This window comes from Crocodylus porosus, unplaced genomic scaffold (genome assembly GCF_001723895.1).
Source record: "Crocodylus porosus isolate Cpor-Errol unplaced genomic scaffold, CroPor_comp1, whole genome shotgun sequence".
Taxonomy (NCBI): domain Eukaryota; kingdom Metazoa; phylum Chordata; order Crocodylia; family Crocodylidae; genus Crocodylus; species Crocodylus porosus.
In genome coordinates this window covers 10,947,322-10,966,694 of record NW_017728917.1, presented here as the reverse complement: position 1 = coordinate 10,966,694, position 19,373 = coordinate 10,947,322, and the positions used below count along the sequence as shown (strand labels likewise).

Below are 19,373 nucleotides of genomic sequence, written 5' to 3'. Positions count from 1 at the left end.
TGCTATTGTTTTGTCTTAGATCCTGCATCTTTGTATGGTTAGGTTTTCCCCTTAATGACCACACTTGCTGTGATAGATCTTGATAGTGTTCCTCTGCACGATTTTCTTACCGTAACTCCAAAAGGATAAAAAGCTTTCTTTGCTTCATTATTAACAACCTGGCATTAGAAAGGAGACAGTATCAGGCTCCTAGTGTTGTTTTCCAAAATAAGTTTTTCTAAAATAGAAATCTTGTGCTCAAAAACAATAAATCAAACTCAGCAGCAGATCTTGTGCATAGCAAAATGAGGCAAACACATATCCCAGAGGTTCCCAAACTTTTTTTTGTTGCATGCCCCCTTCCAGCTGCCCTTGTACCCCTACCAGCACACATTTCACGCTTTAACCCCTTAAATGCCTTTTAAAAAATATTATTATAATGAAAATTAAATCTGCCACTACACAATTTCCCCGCTTACCCCCTTGGAGAGATCCTGCGTACCCCCCAGGAGTACACGTACAACAGTTTGGGAACCCCTGATGTAGCTATTACCATATCTGCCTGTTTTCACAAATAAACGGTGGTTTTAGCTGTTCGCACTTTTAGAAAATGTCCTCTCTTGTCCTTTTCCTTTCCCCTTTTCCTTCCTCTGAGTTTATAAGACTTAGTCTCCAAACCGAGTGTCTTCATCCCACTGCTCCAAACCATAGCCACGTTGCAAGGAAAACTGGTTTCTCTTGACCTGAGCCGTTCCATTATCCGCTCCCGGCAAGGTCTTTCCACTAGTTAATAATCCTTAATGGGTATCTGCTTCAGTGACAGGCTTCTCAATGCCATTCCCAGCTCCACAGCACAAGACAGCCATAAGCACCTAGGCTGTTCATAAAATCAAATGGGGAGCCATAAGTTGCATATAGATTTTTTTTCCCCCCCAGATTGTCACGCTCCAACACTGGCAATTGAGAGTAAAAGTCTCATGCATATTTTAGGCTGTGTCAGTTTTGTAAGAAAGCAATGGCAGCAATAAAATGCTATCTTAAGAAACAGGATCAGTAAATGTATAAAGACCTAGATTGTCCTTGCTGACAAAATTGTTGAGACTTTTTTTTTTCCCCCCACCTCCCTCTATTTCTTGCCTATTTTGCTATGTTTTTAAAAAGCCTGATTTCCCATGAGCAAATTTAGTTCATCTAATTTTAGCGTTCTTTTATGGGCAACCCCATATGGAAACTGAAGTTCCATAAAGCTTTGCATTCAATGTGTGAGCCAACAGTCGCATTAGCATAATGATCCTATTATTCAGAATAAAAATATCGTGGCCTTTGAGTATGTGGGGATAGCGAGCGGAAAATTTCTCGTGGCCTTGGGTGTTCCCTGTACAAAGTAGGGCTGGTATATGGGGAAGAAGGAGAATGATTTGGGTAGGAGCAGTGTGGAGGTGGAGAGGAGCAGATATTACAGCCAGGTGTAAGTAAGATGAAGGACTTGCACTCAGTGGCATAAGATAGAAAGGCACCTCTAAATTGTGGCTGGTCCCAGGGACTCAATCCAGGAATGATATCTGACTCCCTATACCTCTTCACTCATCAAAGTCGTCTTGGATAGAGTGGAAAGCTGAGCTCTGGAATATGTAGCCTTTACAGCTGGGCCACGAATGAGGCTTAAAAAGGGGGTGGGAAAAAAGAAAAAAACCAGAAGCGCCAGTGCTGCTTAAACACAATTTTGAAAGGCAACGTCATTAGTGAGAAAAACAAATTGCAACTTGTTTTCTGACTGTTGCTGTATCTTTTTGGAAAGCAGATCGAATGCAGATTTGTAGGTCACTAGGAAATGCCTGACGCGTGCTTTTTAAAAAAAAAAAATAACGAGGAGGAATAGCTTGCTTGGGGATTCAAAGGAAGACTATTTGATGCCAACTGGGAAATAAAGGGCCGCATCTTCCACTCAGGGAAAATCGGTGTGGTTCTGGTTCTAATTTTGTTTCCCTCGTTATAAAATGCTCCATAAATACATCATGCTTGTTTTATTTTTCTGAGCTGAGCTGTCCTGTTGGGTAGAATCTGAGATGCTGGCTATTGAGAATGGGACGGATGGTATACCATAATACCTACCTACCTACCAACCAAGCTATCTACCTACCTACCTCTCTATCTACTTACCTACCAGACTTAAGGGAACACTGAGCACTTTGCAAGATATAATACATCCTACCAAACTCTGGATGCTTTCAAGCTTCAGTTTTCATTTTTATCTATATAGCTCTATCTATACATTGTTTATCTATCAATAGATATAGATGTAGATGTATAGATAGATCTATATGTAGATAGATATATCTAAATAGATCAGTGCGGTTTAAGGGAACACAGAGGTTTGCATGATAAAATTCTCTCTCTCTCTCTCTCTCTCTCTCTTGCAAAGTGCTCAGGGGGTGAGCCTATCTGCATGTTCATTAATGCGTCATCATTACTGCACATTAAGTTTAGTACTTGGTTAACCAAGTACTAGATCAATGTGTAATCACTGAGATTCATAGATGTTAGGGGCTGGAAGGGACCTTGCAGATCATTGGGTCCAGCCCCTGCTCAAGCAACCCCAGCGACATGAGTGTCCAGTTTCTTCTTGAAAACCTCCCGGGTAGGTGACCACACCCCCTCTGGAGGGAGCTGATTTGGTCACCCTGACTGAAGAAGTTTTTCCTGGTATTAAGCTTTGTTGGGGGAGAAAGATCACTCTTTGAAACCAGATTATAAAGCAGGCCCAAAGAGCTGCTTCCTCTTGGATCTCTCCCCAGAAAGATATGGTGGGTCTTTGTCCTGTCCATATCTCTCACTGGGTTTAGTTAATAATCACTAAGAGAACTGCTAAAGGTACACAAATAAAACAGCAGATTAATTAACACACTTTGGAACCTACCATAAAGTTAATTGTTCTGAAATCCGAACTTTGTCAAAGACCAGAGAGATTCAAAGAAATGTTTATATATTGATGACCCTGCCGGCGTTCAGCTCTGTCTCCCCTTCAACCCAGTACCTGAAGCCTACCTACTTACAGGGTTTCAGGACAGTGGTGGCCAGTATCCAGTCCCACCTGGGGGGGGGGGGGAGGGGAGGAGGGTGATACCTGCACTCCTGTGCACTAGAGCTGATTTTTAGTGGTGTTTACTTTGCAATAATCTTAGGCTACATGAGATGTTAAGTGTGCAGTAGCATATTAGCAAGATTTTTGCCTGGTATGCTGCTGCACGGTGTTATTAGGCTACTGCGTCTCATGTAGATGCACCCAGCAGTCCCTGAAATCACTCTATTTATCTGATGCTAGGTCTTGCTACGCGCTCAGTGTTCCTTTAAATCCCAGGGATGCCCGTGCTTCCTCTGATCTCTGCCTGAGAAGTCTGGTGGGTTTTGAAACGTTAAACCAGGTAAAATCCGTATATGAAGCAGAAGAAATGATTTGCCATTTTGCACTCTGGCAACTCTCTGCTGTTCAAAAGTTGAAGTTTTGAAAAGTTACAAAGGGCACCTGAAGGAGTAATCCATTCTGTCACATGAGAGAGCAAGAAAGGATAAAAGGAGAAACCAAAAATGGAAATGGAAACTTGAAAATCTCCAGAGTTTTGTGGCAAACTTTGGTCTGAAAAACTTTCAAAGGATCAGATTTTTGTTTCAGAAAGAACATTTCTTTTTTTTCCCCTGGGAAATATTTAGGCATGGAAAAGTTGGATTGGATTTTGTCGTTGGCCATTTCCCATTTCATGTGAAGACCTTTTCGTAGTTCCGAACCCTTTTTCTGCGTGGTGGCGGTAGTACTAGTAGTTTATTAACGGTTTTCACCAAAACAGTGTACAGCAAAATGACATGCCACTTATAAAAATCATACTACTATACTATACTATACTTCTGACTAAGAGCAGATGGCGAGGGCTCTGTTCTGCCAGCTTACACAACTTGCAGCCAGAACCTGATGGAAGAGGCAACTGGAGCCCTGAAAGCTAAAGCAGAGCAGGAAAATTGTCTTGGCCCTTGGCCCTTGTTCTTTGTGCGTTTTTGGGGGGTGGGAGGGGAAAGCTGTCAGAAGTTTTGCCAGCTTGATTCCACCCCCAGGCTCCCTTCTTGCTTGCACCCCCTGCAGAAATGCCATGGGTCTAAACAAGCGAGGAAGCCTCCTTTGCTTCCCGAGCGGGTGGGAGAGCCCCCAGCCCGGGCCCGGGGCGAGGGGGAAGCGGGGCTGCTCCTGCCCGGGCAGAGGAGGAGCGAGGCCCTTGTGCGGATCAACCCATGCAACATGTGGCCGCCTTGCAGCCGCCTCCCCGGGCAGGGCAGGGCCGGGTTGCACCTCCCTCCCTCCCGCGCCGGGCCGGAGCAGAGTCCGGCCCCGCAGCCGGGTCGGAGCCGCGCTCAGCCCGCAGGTAGGCGGCGGCCCTCCGTGCGTGTGCAGACGTCTGCACATAGCTGCACGTGTGTGTACGTGTGCATGCGCATGCTTGGGTGGGTGTAGGTGTGCAGGTGAGCGCGTGTGTACAAGTGTGTGCGTGCGGGTGTGTGTATTTGTATGTATGTGTACCTGTGTATGCGTTCCCATGCTTGTGCCTCTGTATGTGTACAGGTGTGTGCATTTCTATGTGGATGCATGCACATGGTTGTGTGTATGTGTGTGTGCAGGTGAGCCCATGGGTACATGTGTATGCGTGCACATGCTTGTGTGTATGTATGTGTGTAGGTGAGTGCGTGTGTATGTGCAGGTGCATGCATGTACATGTGTGTGTGCATGGGTACGTGTGTATGCGTGCACATGCTTGTGTGTATGTATGTGTGCAGGTGTGTGCATGTGCACGTATATGTACAGGTGTGTGTATGTGTATGTGTCCACATGCTTGGGTATATGTATGTGTGCAGGTGAGTGCATGTACGTGTATGTGTACAGGTGTGTGCGTGTGTATTTTTATGTATATGTACACGTACAGACATGCGTACGCATGCATGCACATGTGGATGCACATGTATGTGTACATCTGTGTACTCATGTGCATGTGTGTACATGCGTATGGGTGTATACACATGCATGTGTGTTTGCATTTGTGTGTGTGTGTGTGTGTGTGTGAGAGCATTCATCATCTGTCTCTATGGCAGCCACAGGAGTGCACCATGTGCTATGTATGCTCCTCGGGTAAGTTGTGCAGAGTCCCTGCTCTGTGTACATGCCCCATGGTTATCTAGCATGTGTACAAGGCTCATGGGGGTGCGCCTTAAGTGCGCACGCATGTCTGTCTAGTTACGGCACAGCCTGGCTCTGAGCCCGTGTGTGTGTGATGAGGGCTGTCTGGGTTGTTTCCCACATTCCTGTATGCTGCATGCAGCCTGCGTCTCGTGTTATGCATGCATGTGTGTGCATACCATGTGTGTGTTTTGTGCATGTGAGCCATTGTCTGCTGCGTGTCTTGCGTTCAGTCTGTGCGAACATGTGTTGGGATGCTGGTGCATGCACCACATGCGCGTGAACTTTCGAGCACTGGGCATAGAGGGCAGACATGGAGTCCAACACGCATGCTGCCATCTGCTTGGCTCTCCTGTACAGTTCGTGTACTGTGTAGGGGGGGCTTTGTGTGGAGTCTGTATGTCAGATGCATACCCGGTTGGTGTATAGTCTGTGTGCGTGACAAATGCTGGCATGTATGCCTGTGTTAATCTGGGTGCACAGCCATTGCTGGCTGGCTGCACATGTAGCCTGGGAGTGCTGGTTTATCTTTTGAAGTACAAAGTGACACAACTCCAGGACAGAGAAAGCAGAGTTGAGTGTTACATGCAGAACCATTTGTTTCCTTAGCCTCCCTGTGCAAACTCACCAGAGACGTGGGAAAGGACACGATTCGGCCTCTCATCCTTGAGCACCAGCCAAAAAGAAAAAAATTATCCTCCATATCTCATCACTTGTATAAAAAATGACTAGGGCAGGCTGTATGAAAAGCATTAATAACTTAAGAATGAGCTATTATTCACTGCACAAATGAAGTTTAAAGAGGAACCACGTGTTTTTTAAAATCTGAATTTTCTGTTGAGTCTCCTGTTGTACTTGCCAGTTTTGCAGCTCTTTACCTTGAAGAGAGCAAGACTGAGGGCCTTTCCCTTGGGCTGACTGTGTTTGTGCACTTTGTTTTTCAGGGCTTCCAGACAAGAATTTGGTGGGCCTTAACTTAGCTTGGCCATGTCGTCTCCAGCAAGCACGGGTCTTGCCTCCACCCCTCCAGATGGGGGCTGGGGATGGGCAGTGTTATTTGGAGCATTCATTTCTATTGGATTTTCATATGCTTTTCCTAAAGCCTTAGCCATCTTCTTCAAAGAAATCCAGGATTTCTTTGGCACATCATACAGTGAGGTTGCCTGGGTGTCTTCAATTATGTTGGCCGCCACCTATGGAGGAGGTGAGTAAATCCCCAGCATGTTGGAGTCTGCTGTGAAAGGAAAGTGAAGCACAAATCCCTGGTGCTTGTGTTTAAAATGCAGGTGTTATTCAACCTGAGTAAGCCATGCTTAGAAAGTGGGGGGCAGAGGAGGAAATATCCTGTTTTCCAAAGACTGTTTAAGAAGCCTGGTGGGTAAAAATTTCACAGCACTTACATGACCAAGAGCCGAAATCCCATTTTCAAAACAGTAGGTAATGCCTGCCTAATAAGAAATGTGCCTGGTGCTTTCATATATAATTTCAGTGGGTATCAGCCACTTAAACTCTTTAACACGTCTGAAAATCCCACCAGGAGCCTTTCTGCATGTATCTTGGAAAACCTGTCCCGTAGGCACTTCTCTGCCTAAGTGCCATTGACTTTCAGTCGGACTCTGAAGTATCTAAGTCACTTGGACTTGGTGCTTGGGTGCTTAAGATGCTTCTGAAAATTGTGCTCTCCATTTTTTTCCAAAAGACGCTGTGCTATTTCGTCCCTGGTTGTAAGCTAAGCTGTATTGGCTGCGTATCTGCTTGAGTTGAGTGATTGCCTTAGCGGGGTTTCGGTTGAGTGACTTTGACTCTCACCAGACTAACGGCTGTTATCTCCACTGTAGTGTTAGCTTGCAGGGCGACTCAAGCTTCGCCCTGAAGTCCCATCCACGCTCCAAAATCTCTGGTTTAGACTTGAGCTTTGAGCTCAAGCAGCATGGAGGGGAAATGCTCCTGGCAGTGCTGAAAAATATCCAAACGAATAGGAGATGCAGGTGGCACTCGAACCTTGGTGTAGGAAGTAGGGGCTGCAGGCAGGACCGGGGTTGCCTGCATGGGGCTGACCTGCCTGATGGTTTAGCTGAGAGAGGGTGGGGAAATTGGGGGGCGGGGGGTGTTTCAGGTGCTTGCTCAGCGCAGCCTTGAACCTGTTGGACAGCTGAGTGACTCTCACTAACTGCTGACTTCACTGGCCTGACACGCAGCTGTTCTTCCATGCGCGTGCTGTTGTGCGTGTCATTTTATTGCAACACCGTTGTTTGCCCTTGCCCCTGCCTTGCTGCGTACATCAAGCTGGGATGGTTTTCTGTTTGCTTCTACAAGCACCACTGAAGCAGCCAGCTCGACTCCATGATTTCTTTAGCTCCTGAGCCTGCTTTACAGCACGTCTGGCCATTAGTGAGCGCCACGGTCAATATGTCCCTAGTTCCTAATTTTACTCAAGGGGAGCTATTGCAAACTTTCAGCTCCCATCCTAGTGCAGGGAGCGTGGGTTGTCCATATTGACAGTGTGCTGGGAATCCTTTGCCTTGTTTTAGCCCAGGAAGGTATCGTCATCCAACCGAGAGGGCTGTGATGCAGAAACTTCACCTGTACAGCATCAACATGCAGTGTCTTTGAGGAGCATTGCTAGGTGTCTTAAGGTTTTGATTCAGTGTCCAAAGATGGGAATCTTTCCATTGGCTTCAGTGGGCACTGGAAGTCTTTCTAAGAGGAGGGATTGGCTAAATACCAAATCATTCATTTTGCTCAACCAAAGAAGACGCTGGGGCCAAGTAATAACTGAAGCTGTCACGTGACTGCCAGCTGATTGCTTGCTGAGGCAGGCTTTTAAATTAGAGGCACCTTACAAAGCAGAGAGTATGTGTTAGCTGTTACTTTTGGCTGTGAAGAGATCTGGCTTTGCCTTTGATTAAATCCAGGAAGGAGCAAGTGAGCGGACCTGGAAGGGCAATTACAGGTGTTCCTTATGCTTTGATGGCGCTGAAATCTGCTCCAGAAATGGTCTTAGTTTATTCTTTTAAATTAAACAGTTCCCCCCCACCCAGTGGGGTGATGGGAGAAAGGTTAAATGTCAATACACGTCCACGTTAGGGATGCTCTAGGCCTTATATTGTTCCCCTTTCGTGCTGAAGTGAGAGCCCAGTGAAATCAGGGGAAGATTTTCCATAGCCTTCAATGGATCGGTTCCCTGGAGCTCAGCACTGCAGGACTCCAAGCAGAGTTGTAGAGTTATTTCTGTTACAATAGGGTTGAGCCCCCCTTGTACAGTCTTAGATAGGTGGTCTCTGCTTTAAAGAGTGTGCAGTCAAAAAGACCAAATGAAGCCAGGGAGGGAGCCAAACAGGATTATGATCTATTAACAGTTTTGGTTCAGTAGCTGACACGCTGCTTTCAAATCAGTCCATTCTGATTACTCTCTTGCTTTGACCCATACCCCCTGGACTCCCGCGGATACCTTACAAGTTATAACCCTCGGGAGTTAGAAGCGAATGCTTTGTGCTGCTTGGAAGCTGGCTTCCTGGCTGCTTTTGGGTGGTTTCCACCACAGAGATGCTCTGGCTGTTGGGGAGGACTGTTGCTAAAACCACGTTAGAAATGATGCTCGGGAAAGAGGGGTAAGATGGGAATCGCAAAGGACAAGTTGATTGTCTTTGCTAGAAACAAACACCAGAGCCCAAAAAATCCAGGAAAGCTGTGCCTGTGAGAGAGGGTAAAGAATACACTCCTAGCTCAGAAGACTCCAAATTTTAGCTGATTTTTTAAAAAATGAAATCTTCATGAGTTTTGATTCCTTTTGCTCCCAGCTCCAGTGGCATCCAGGATGTGACCGTGACCCAGTCAGTGGTTTTTCAGACTAGCAGTGCTTTTCTGCCCTGGATCCAGGACTAATGGCCAGTCTAGGGCCTCTGCTCTGTGCGGGGCTCAGTCGGCAGAACCGCATGCAACTTTGCTTGATGGAGGTAGCTCAGCTGGCCCAGGTTGTGGTGTGACCCCTTTTCACCGGCCAGTTTGTTCAGTGACACGAGTGGGCTAATGGGCACGGTAGGTTGATGGCAGCTAGTGAGGTCTGCGCGCGGAGGAAAGGTCACTGGCAGTCCCGCGGAGCAATTTCAGGAACATGCTTTGTAGGTTAATTCCACAGTCCAGAAAATAGAGACCTGTTGAGTGAGTGCCCAGAGTTAGACTGGCAAACATTAATAAGGAGCAGGAGTAAAACCCATAGCGGCTCCATCTTCAGAGACAGCTATATAATCAGACACCCTTTCACCGTTCAGTCTCTCAAATTAAGTGCATTCACTCGTCCCCTCTCCTCGTCTCCGTTCCTGCATTGGATTTATGCTTGTTTGATCCTCCCTTGAGCTGGTTCAATCCACTCAGCTTTCCTGAGATGCCAAGTTGCTTAGTGACTGCAGACAAGGTAGCAGTGGGAGTTTACACAACATCAAGCCCTTGAAAGGCACTTGCCCATGAGTGTATTTAACACATCTAATGTGATTGACTGGGCATTTAACACCAGCGCTGGCTGACATAAACAGCTTGAGTGGCTTGGAAGATCTCATTAAAGGAACCGGGGGTACCCATTCCTTATGAATTTCTGAAGTTTTGTTCCACTAAAGCAGCTGTCATGATTATCAGGGAGCCAGTAAAACCTGATTTTCTTTGCAAGTCAGCTCGATGAGCAGTTTGACATCAGTTCTAGCTCTTCTGTAGTTTTTTTTTTTTTAAAACATTTGAGATAAAATAAGCATGCAGCATTTTCTGGGTGCTAGAGTAGAGCAGAGGGTAATCTTCACAAACATTAACCCACTGCTTTGTCAGCTGAATTTCTGATGAAAAAATGTGATCAGAAATTTGAACTGCAAAACCTTTGCAACCACCCGATGGAAGGAAAGAGACCTCGGATCCAGCTGTTGGGCTGGCTTAGAAGTTGTGAGCAGGCCAAGCCAGAGCTCTGTGGACCTCAGAGAAGCAAGGTCTGGATTCAGATCTGTACTCTACAGTTTAGGTCCTCTCTCCATAATGCTGATGGATGATATTAGAGTTTATCATTTTTTTTTGAGCAATAAAAATATCCCTCCCTTGAAACTATTTCCAAACTTTGATTTAAAAATAAGAAAGTTGCCCAGGTACTGCAATGGTGGGCATGGGATAAGAACTTGAATGAAACCAAAGGTAGCTTGCAGAAATGCACGTCTCAGAGCTTAGTACCACCATCATGTACATTGTGGGGAGATGTAAAGCAGATGTAACTACCTCCAAACATTTGTTTAGTTTTTAAACCAAGACTAATGGGTCTTTAATATCTTTCCACAATACGGCCCTGTAAGCTCTTTTTGAGTCATCCGGGGTGGTTGACTTAAGCCGAGACACAGTAATATGTGTAAAGAGCTCTCCTTTGGCAGAACGGCAAGGCACAGCGGCAGTCTTTGCCAGGGTTTTCCAGGACAGTGTCTAGTGACCAAGAGGTCAGCTGGTGGCTTCAGTTTCCTGACATCCATGGCTCTGCTGACTGTAATTGTACAGCTGATCTTCAGGATTTTTTCTGTCTTTCCTATGTCACAAGAAGAGTACAAAAAAGGCAAAATTCAGAATTTTGTGTTTGCAGTGCATTTAGGCATCCAATTTGAGACAGTTTTGAAAGGGCCTAATTTTCAGAGAGGGGCTGCTCAGCCTTTTCTGAAAATCAAGCTACCTTTAATGTTTTTCACATTCGTGACACTTGTGACATTTTTTCACATTCGTGACACTTGTGACACATCTGTGATGTTTGGATGCTTACTGGAGTGTGCCTATATTTGAGTGATTTGATGTGGCACCATCCGGCAGAGCGGTTCAAAATAAACAAGGAGTTTACTGGCATAAACCTGTCTTAACTATTAGGAAACGGAATTAACTGGTATTACCTAGCCAGCTTTCATGTTAAGTGCTGTTTGGTTGTGTCTACATGTGCGCTTTTACTGCGCAGTAACTGAAAATTATTGCACAGTACGGGCACGTGTCCACACGCACATGCCTGTACTGCACAGTAAATATGGTGACTTAATGCCAACTTGGGCATAAATTTGATAGCTGTATCATGCAGGTATCAAATTTACGCCCAATTAGTTACTGCACAGTAATGCATGTGTAGATGCCTTACTGTGTAGTAACACTGTATGTGTGGACAGACTTGGGACTAATTTTAGTTCCAAGTCAGTCCACACACAGCGTTACTGTGCTTTAACGGCTGCCCTTGTAGATGTGCATCATACAGGTATCACATTTACACCCGATTAGTTACTGCACAGTAACACACATGTAGATACCTTGCTGTGCAGTCCACACACAGTGTTACTGTGCTTTAACGGCTGCCTAAAAACTTGCTATATTTAATGTGCAGTAAATGCCGTGTAGACGTGCCCTTTGTGTGTAAGTCATGCTTTATAGAGAGTTGTGAGGAGCAAATAGTTTTACGTGTGAACAGTTGACTTGTTACCAGTGAATAAAGCCACAATCCTTATTTGTTCTTCACCTGGAGCTAGGGAGCCCTGTACCACCTCCAGGGCAGCCCCACGTGCAGGTCCGCTCAAAGCGAGCCATGCTGCGAAAGAACCGAGGGCTGAACGCGTTTATCTGGTATCCAGCTATCTCAATTGAAAGCTTTCTTTATTCACTTCAGTTCACTGAGGGGTTGTACAGCTCTCTTTCTGGCATTCAACCAGGTCTCCTATTTACACAGTGGAAGCTAAAACACAGGTTTTTTGCATATGATTCCTGTCAGAGTTGCATAACAGATTGGAAAGGGTGGGGGTTGGAAGTCCTTGATGGTTGAATGGAGCCACTTCCCATCCACGTGCGGATGCTCATGAAAGTGGTAGCATAACTGCACAAAGTTATTGCTTTACAAGGAGTTTCTGAATGTGGCGGAGTCAAAAAAACGGAGCTGTCAACTTGGGCTTGACGATGTACATCAGGTGAGGATCCACCACTACGTGCTTGTCAAAGGGACAACCCCGATGTTCTGGCCAGTACTGGCTTGTATTTGCAGACACCCTCGGCACGCTGTCTCTCATTTCCTCCACATGACCCTTTGCACAAGGGGAGGCTTTCAGTCGCCACGACTTACCCCACACAACTATCTCTGTCTGGATTTTATTCGGTGTCAGGAGTAAGCTGATTTTCGGATTTCATGCAAACATTACACCAGGACTTCGGATGCATATGCCTAGGCAAGAGTACGGAGGAGCGGAGGCTGCCCAGAACCAACCCCCGCTTTAGACCATTGAGACAGAATCCAAAGGCCAGACCGAGTTCAAACATTTGGTGCCTCAATGGTTGTAGCTTCTGCCAAAGAGCAATGGATAAGACCTGCTGCTGACTGCCTAATGCCTGCGCAAGGGCGTATGTCTGCCAGGATGATGTCCTTAGCCTTTCTCCAATGAAGAAGTACCCACGAGACCTTGGGGGCCACAGTTTTGAGGCACACTGCACAAACAGCAGCACTGTCAGCCCTGACCTGAAGCTTGTGCTGCACAGTGCTCCTACTTTTGCTTTCCCTTCAAATGCTCTGAGGCCCTGGACACATGACACATGCAGCTAAGTCGCATCCAGGGTGGCTTTCCGTTGGGAAAAATCGGGTAAAACTATACTGATGTAAGACATTTGCCTACAGTTTATGCCAAGGTACCCACAGTAGTCCAAGGAGTCACGCTACTCACTTGCACCTATGCTCTTGCTTGCTGCTACCCAGGGTGGCAGCAGCCTGTCCGTTTTCGATCCTGCTGTGATTTGCACTGAGGCACTGAACTAATTTTAACTTTACCTGTATAACTGTCTTACGTGCCCAGACCGGGTCATCTGTATGTGTGCAATATATGTGTTAGTATGTGCAGCCACCAGGCCTCTCGAGGCTCAACGTTAGCACGCGCTGGGTTAGGACTTGCACTTTGTTTCGGGCAAGTGTGATAGTATGTCCATGTAGTATTGCATCGTCACAAGTGGTCACCAGGTAGAGTTCATGATGAAGATGTCCCTATTGCCTGATCAGCAGAGTCTTCTGATGGTTTAAATTGCCATAACTCCATTGAGGACAGCGGACCTATCGTGATATGCCAGCCGGTGACCTGGCCTTGTACATTGCAGAAGTCGTAATGCATCTTATGCCTGAGGTTCTTCACCCCGGCTAAATGGCAGAAAACAGTAATGCCGGCATAAAATGGGCAGTAAAGCAAGTTGCTGGAATTTATGATGAGGCAATTCTGTTTCTCCCTACCGGTGTGATTGCTGGGTTTCTGGCTGCATGGAGCAACTTTAAAGGCTTGTGAGTAAAGATCACTAAGTGACAATGAGAGTTTTCTCTTTGCAGTCTTGCAGGATGAGGTACAATAAACCCAAGAAGACAGAAAGAAAGAATGGCTATTATAAATTTCCATTGTGGAAGTGAAAATGTTCCTGCTTCCATTATATTTATATGGGAATCTGCCTTTATTTTACTTTTATAGGGGCATGTTGAACCCCAGCACAACAGAAATCATCTGTGCTGATGATGTACATCTCCTCTCAGTCCCGGTGCTATGGACACGGCGCGGGCGTTAGCGTGCAGGGTGAGCAGGGGCACTGCTGACTCTTTGGCAGGTGCATGGCCTCTTAGGAACCAGTGGACTTTGCTCTTCGCTCCACCCCACCAAACCCAAGCATCAACCAGACACTTCCCGCACTGCATGGGTGCTATCACCATTTCCTCTCACATTGGCCGGATACCTGCGTGACGAGTCCTCCTCCTCAAAAGAGTTTCTATACCCATAGTACCATTTGGGGAAATGTATGCTTCGAAAAGATAAGCAAATACTAACCAGCTTTTGAAAACCCTCAAACAAAATTTAGGATGCATTTCTGACTGTTGCTTGTCCTGGAACGAGGCAGTGCTTATAACAGTTGCTGTTAATTATTTATCAGTTTGAGATCAGATAAAAAAGGAAAAGTTCCAATTCTGGAGAATCCTCTCCATTGATCTGAAAAAAAAAATCCAGAGAAACTTTCTCCCAGAACTTGTAACCTCTTTACATAGCATCTGTTAAAGCAACACAGGAAGGATTGTTCCTGAGAGTGAAAGTCTATACCTGACTTGAACAATTCAATCCAGTAGTTCGTAGCTACTTTCTGTTGTGCTGCTAGGAGTATAAATGGCTGCAACAAGTACAAAAGGGGCATCATGATGTGCATGATCAGCAAAGGCTCAGATCATTCAGCCTGTTTCATGGCTCCTCATTTTTTTTCCATGTTGTACTAACTCAATCTTGGCCTTGTTGGGCTGTTGCAGATTTATTCCAGGGATCTGCAGCCCCTCTTCTTGCAAAATACATCTGCTTTATTTCACATGCATCCACTGAGTCCACTGAGATGACTCCCAGGCCTGGAAGTGAAGCCAATGCACAACAGCAGCAAAGATCAGAAGCTGCGATCACAATTTGCCATGTGAATCCCTACTATCTCATGCTTTCAATATAATCCCTGCACTGTCGAAGTTATAGAGGGACAAGTAAGGCCTCATCACTCTGGCCTCTCTTGCCCTTGGCTATGGTAGCTACCAGGTTCATTTTGCATAGCTTATTTTTTATGCAGACAGGTTTTGGGGCTCCCAACCTGGAGGACAGGCTCTTTATCACGTCCTATCCTTTCACCTGCCCAGGTTGGGAGCTGCACCATGAGTTAAGACCCTTGCCTCTTAGGTTCATTAAAACAAGCCTTCTCACAAGCTCGTGGCCCCCTGCTAGGGAGCTTCATTTTAATGGTGGATTATGGCACCAGTTCCACGTGCTTAATTATTTTATTTTGGCACCTAGTAAGTTTGTACACTTCTGCAGAGCACTCAAGTCCTGCAAGGTCACCGCATGCACACTAATATTTTTTATTTTGTAAATAGCCCCATTCTAGTTAATGGCAATCATGGCCCGACAGATTCCAGTGAAATATTTCTGTGTTCGTGGGCTTCGTCACACAGCTCTATCATTTTGTCCTTCAGTGCAGCGAGCAAGGTCACTGGACAGGAGTAATAGAGTTGTGATAGACTTAACAAAAATAAAGATTAATATGAACTAGGAGGAGGAAAGCAAAGGAATATCTGTTAACCCTTAATAGTCACAGGCAAGTCACTGCAGTAGGTTCTAGTTTCCAAAAGTAATGTTTAAAGGCAGTGCAGTCTCTGGCTTTGTGTATTTGCAACCAGTCCCTGTGGCTTTGTGCATTTATAGCAGCTCTGTCATCCAGGGGTTGCAAACTGGCCCGGTCAACCAGAAGCTGTGGGATCTGTTAGGACTTTCCCAAATCTCTACTGACCCATCTTCTCCCAACATCGTAGCTAATTTGGTCCCACGTCTCCTTTGAATGCGCCGAATTCTGTAGCGTCTTCACCATGTGGACGAGGCCCCTTTACAAATGTGCACGACGAAATCTAGTTTGCCGCGGCCACAAGCAGGATGTGATCTGAGATCTCCTGGCATTGGGGACGAGGCGTGGAAATGGTTCAGAGTACTACCTTTCCGCGCCTGGGCTTCGGAGACGCGTGCTGGACCATGGCGCCTCCGTGTCATGCAGTAGCGCTACTGCTGCGTCGCTGTGTTATAATGGCAATTAAAATCAGATGTGCGTCTTCGCAGTTCCCTCCTTTTGGCACACCTCCATCCCCCGAGCTCTTGCTGTTTGGCAGCGTGCAACATGGTCTGACCATTGCTACTTCACTACCTGCGTTCTCAGCTGGTGTGAATTGGCCAGGCTGTAGTGACAGCTGAAGAGGGCCGCTGGTTTCGTCCAGCTGAGGATCTGACTCGATGCCTTCATATGCTCTAGCAGAATATTAATTGTGCGGGACACGAGCTGATGAGTAAGCATTTGTTTAAGGCATAATGAGAAGGCTGCTCTGGTACATTAGTCCAGGACCCTAGTGGATAAATTACAAGGCCAAAGGCAGCGTGGTGATTGCATGGAGGGAAGGAGATTATTACAGAGGAAATTGCCGAGCTGCTCCTATCATTCCTTTGCTTCAAGGGTAACAATAGGCTCTCTTTTCCTAATATAAATAATTTTCCCTAGTAATGGTCTGTTATTCTTATACTCAATATTGCAGATCACGTGCCCTTCCCAATAGGATGATTGCAGGGGTGTTACACCAACGAGGACTCGGTCCCGCTGAGTGCGAAACGTATTTAAACGTTAATAGCCGGAGCGTTACGAGCAGTTTCACTTCCTGCATCTCAGTCACGAGCTCTGCTCTTCGCCGTTTGGTTCAGAAACTCTGCAGAGGATTATTTTAGTCCAAATGTCCCTTTCACACTTGTCTTTAAAAATGAGTATGGAAATATTTCTGTCACTGTGGTTAGGGAGGGAAAAACCCTTTTAAAAAAGTAACTAAAATGTGTGAGAGAGATCTAGAACTCCTGGTTTAGAGATGATATCTTTTATTAGACAAACTAAGAACATTGCAAAAAACCTATCTTTTTCTGCAAGTTTGTGGGCACACGCACCTTTCCTCAGGCTCAGGGAAAATTGAAGATGGTAAAAAGTCCCCACAGGTAGGAAAAATAAGCTTCATTTTTGCACCGAGGAAGCTGAAGGTGGAAGTCTGTTCCTTTGGGTCCGTGAGAGTGTCTTTGTGAGTTGCTCTTTGATGTGTGTGAGATCTAAAATACCTTTGAATAGTATGCTGGCTGAGAATTGTACCAGGGTTTACCACTGCAAACATCTGCCTGGGGCAGTGAAAGAGTTGTGTGTCTTGTGCAGGGCTCGCCGTTGTGTTATGAGAAAACAAATGCCTTAAAAATGTGGTCTGGTTTTCCATGTTGTGCTTGCACCAGTGAGTGCGTGTAGCCACAGGTGTTCCCATGAAATCCCAGTTCTGTGCTGTAATGGGGATCTGCTTGCCTGGATCACGGTTCAAAACTCGGGGGTGATTGAAGACGTGACATGGTGGCCTGGCATTCGAGCAGGGGAGGGCGAGTCTGTGTTGCCGAGTTCTTCCACGTTGGCTTCCCAGAAGGGCCCTTCCTTCCTCAGCAAACTCAAAAGCTCAAGGTGAAAAATAATTGGACACCGTAACAAATGAGACGCCACCTGGGTTACTTCCCACAGGCAAGTGACTGTGTTTTGCCTGCCACTGAAATCTGATTTTTTGACATGGCCTTTCATGTAGCGGCACACAAGGAATGGGAATCTGCCATAGGGGCCGGGAAATTGAGGTTTTTAAACGAGACAGGCACTAAACCGGAGTGATTTATGTGGGCAGAGTGCAGCATTTTACAGTGTTTTGCAGGTTTTTGCTGGATGGGATATTCCATCTACATGCATGTGTGCATGTGCATGCCTGCATGTGTGCATACCAACGCAAACGTGCGCAACCCCTGCAGCAGGATGCAAAGCAGAGCTTTGTCGCTGAGCTTCCACTTAGGTATATGCACTAGATCTTACAAATCTCCATGGGCCTACTTGGAGGAGCACACCCCCCAATATAATTTACATCGAGTGTGCATTGTGATATCAATTAGATTGAGATTTGGAGAGACAGGTGCAGCTCCCCGGGGGTAGTTCACACAGTAGGCAGCTACTACCACTGCTTTCCATGGGATGGTAGAACGGTGAGTACCAATAATAATCTACAAAAGGCATCAGGACTCATGGTAGAGGTGATATATTTTATTAGACAAACTAGATTTTTGCAAAAATCTTAGTTGGTTTAATAAAAGATATTACCTCTACCACGAGTCCTGATCCCTTTTGCCTCTAGACCAATATGGCTACAACCTGGATACCTGACAGTAATAATCTCCATACATTTAGGGAATGGCTGTCTCAGGATGGACTCGGACAGATAAATCTCACTTGTGTTAAGAGTTTTACCCCTGGCTCTTTCAAGAATAATTCACTGATTGGGAGAAGTTATCCCAGTATAAGAGTTGACATTGTCTGTGTGCTACAGGTTGTGGCGTGCGGTGAACTGTCCAAATCCAGTCCACTAGCACTAATCACGGTTTCATGCTTGCATAAGATAGTTCCTACAACAAATGTTGTAGCTGGTCTGAAATGTAGATGGTGTAGTAGATGGACCTGGTTCCCCTCTCAGATCTGCATGGATGAACTGGGGTGGTAGCTCCATGGAACAAGATGGACTTACCCTGGGTAACTCCTGCAGCAGACAGATGGGAATCATCCCCCATGTCTCCAAACGTCCTCTACTGTCTCCCTCCTTTTCCCAGGTGACGGGTGATTGATGATATTTGCAGAGCCTGCAAGTTCATTAGGAGGAAGGGGCTTTGTGGGTTGTGTAATTCGCTGCATCGCTTTGAAAGGTGTGTGTGTGTTGAGGGGGGAGAGGGGAAGCCATCATTTCCATCAGCAGAATCCGCCTTGCTGAAAATCCTGACACCTGTTCCCTGCGTCAGGCAGTGAAACATTGGGGATGTGTTTTGTAGCAGCGAGGGGCTCCAGCCTTCAGTTTGATCTCTTATTTCCTCATTCGGAGACACCAGGCGAGAACGCTTTGCAGAGCTCTGGGCTCATCATGAGAGATCTCAGGTGTGTTTGTCTGTCGAAAGCCGCGCGCCGTGTTGGTGACGCACTCAACAGCTGCTGGCAGGACCTTGGAGGCTTCCTCCCCGCTTCGGAGACCTTTCAGGGAACCTGTCAGCGCTCGCTTTGCCAGCGCTGCAAGGTCGCGGCCAGGCAGCAGCAGCAGCTTTCCGAGGCTACAGGAGAGCTCTGCCAGCTGTTTCTCTTGCCCTCTCCTCACCTAGCTCTATTAATTAAGAGGCAAAAATCACACAAGCTTGTTTCAGCCCTGCCATTATTTCAAACCTGCCGAAATTCAGGCCGATTTAGCAAGGCAGACAGCAACAGCTCTCTTTTTTTCCAGCTGGGCAGGTATCCGTAAGTAAGGTAGCCTGGGCACGTGAGCCGAGCCCACCGTTCGTGTGCCCCATCTCTGTAGGGTAGCACGTGGTCTCTTTTCTCCTTTCATGCACACTTAGTCATTTGTAAATGGCAGCTTCACCCTTTCCTAGAGCCTTTGCCCTGAGCAAAGCTGTCCAGGTACTCCTCGCTTAACGTCATCCCGGTTAACGTTGTGTCGTTATTACGTCGCCGATCTATTAGAGAACATACTCGTTTAAAGTCGCGCAATGTTCGGTTATAACGTTGCTTGGCTACCGCCTGCTAG

General features: G+C 46.3%; 1 protein-coding gene across 4 annotated transcripts in view; it reads left to right on the top strand.

The window, feature by feature from the left end:
* Window positions 1–19,373, top strand: part of LOC109311193 (monocarboxylate transporter 2-like) — a 47,208-nt gene that overhangs the window by 12,900 nt on the left and 14,935 nt on the right. The window contains exons 1-2 of one of the 4 annotated variants that reach the window (XM_019536688.1): window positions 4,358–4,388; window positions 6,139–6,398. The exons of 2 other annotated variants lie outside the window; for them this stretch is intronic. In XM_019536688.1, coding sequence (XP_019392233.1) covers window positions 6,182–6,398 — 217 coding nt within the window. In that variant the 5' untranslated portion in view covers window positions 4,358–4,388; window positions 6,139–6,181. Of the gene's footprint in view, window positions 1–4,357; window positions 4,389–6,138; window positions 6,399–19,373 lie in introns of those variants that run through there. One more of the 4 variants, XM_019536687.1, reaches the window with a different exon arrangement.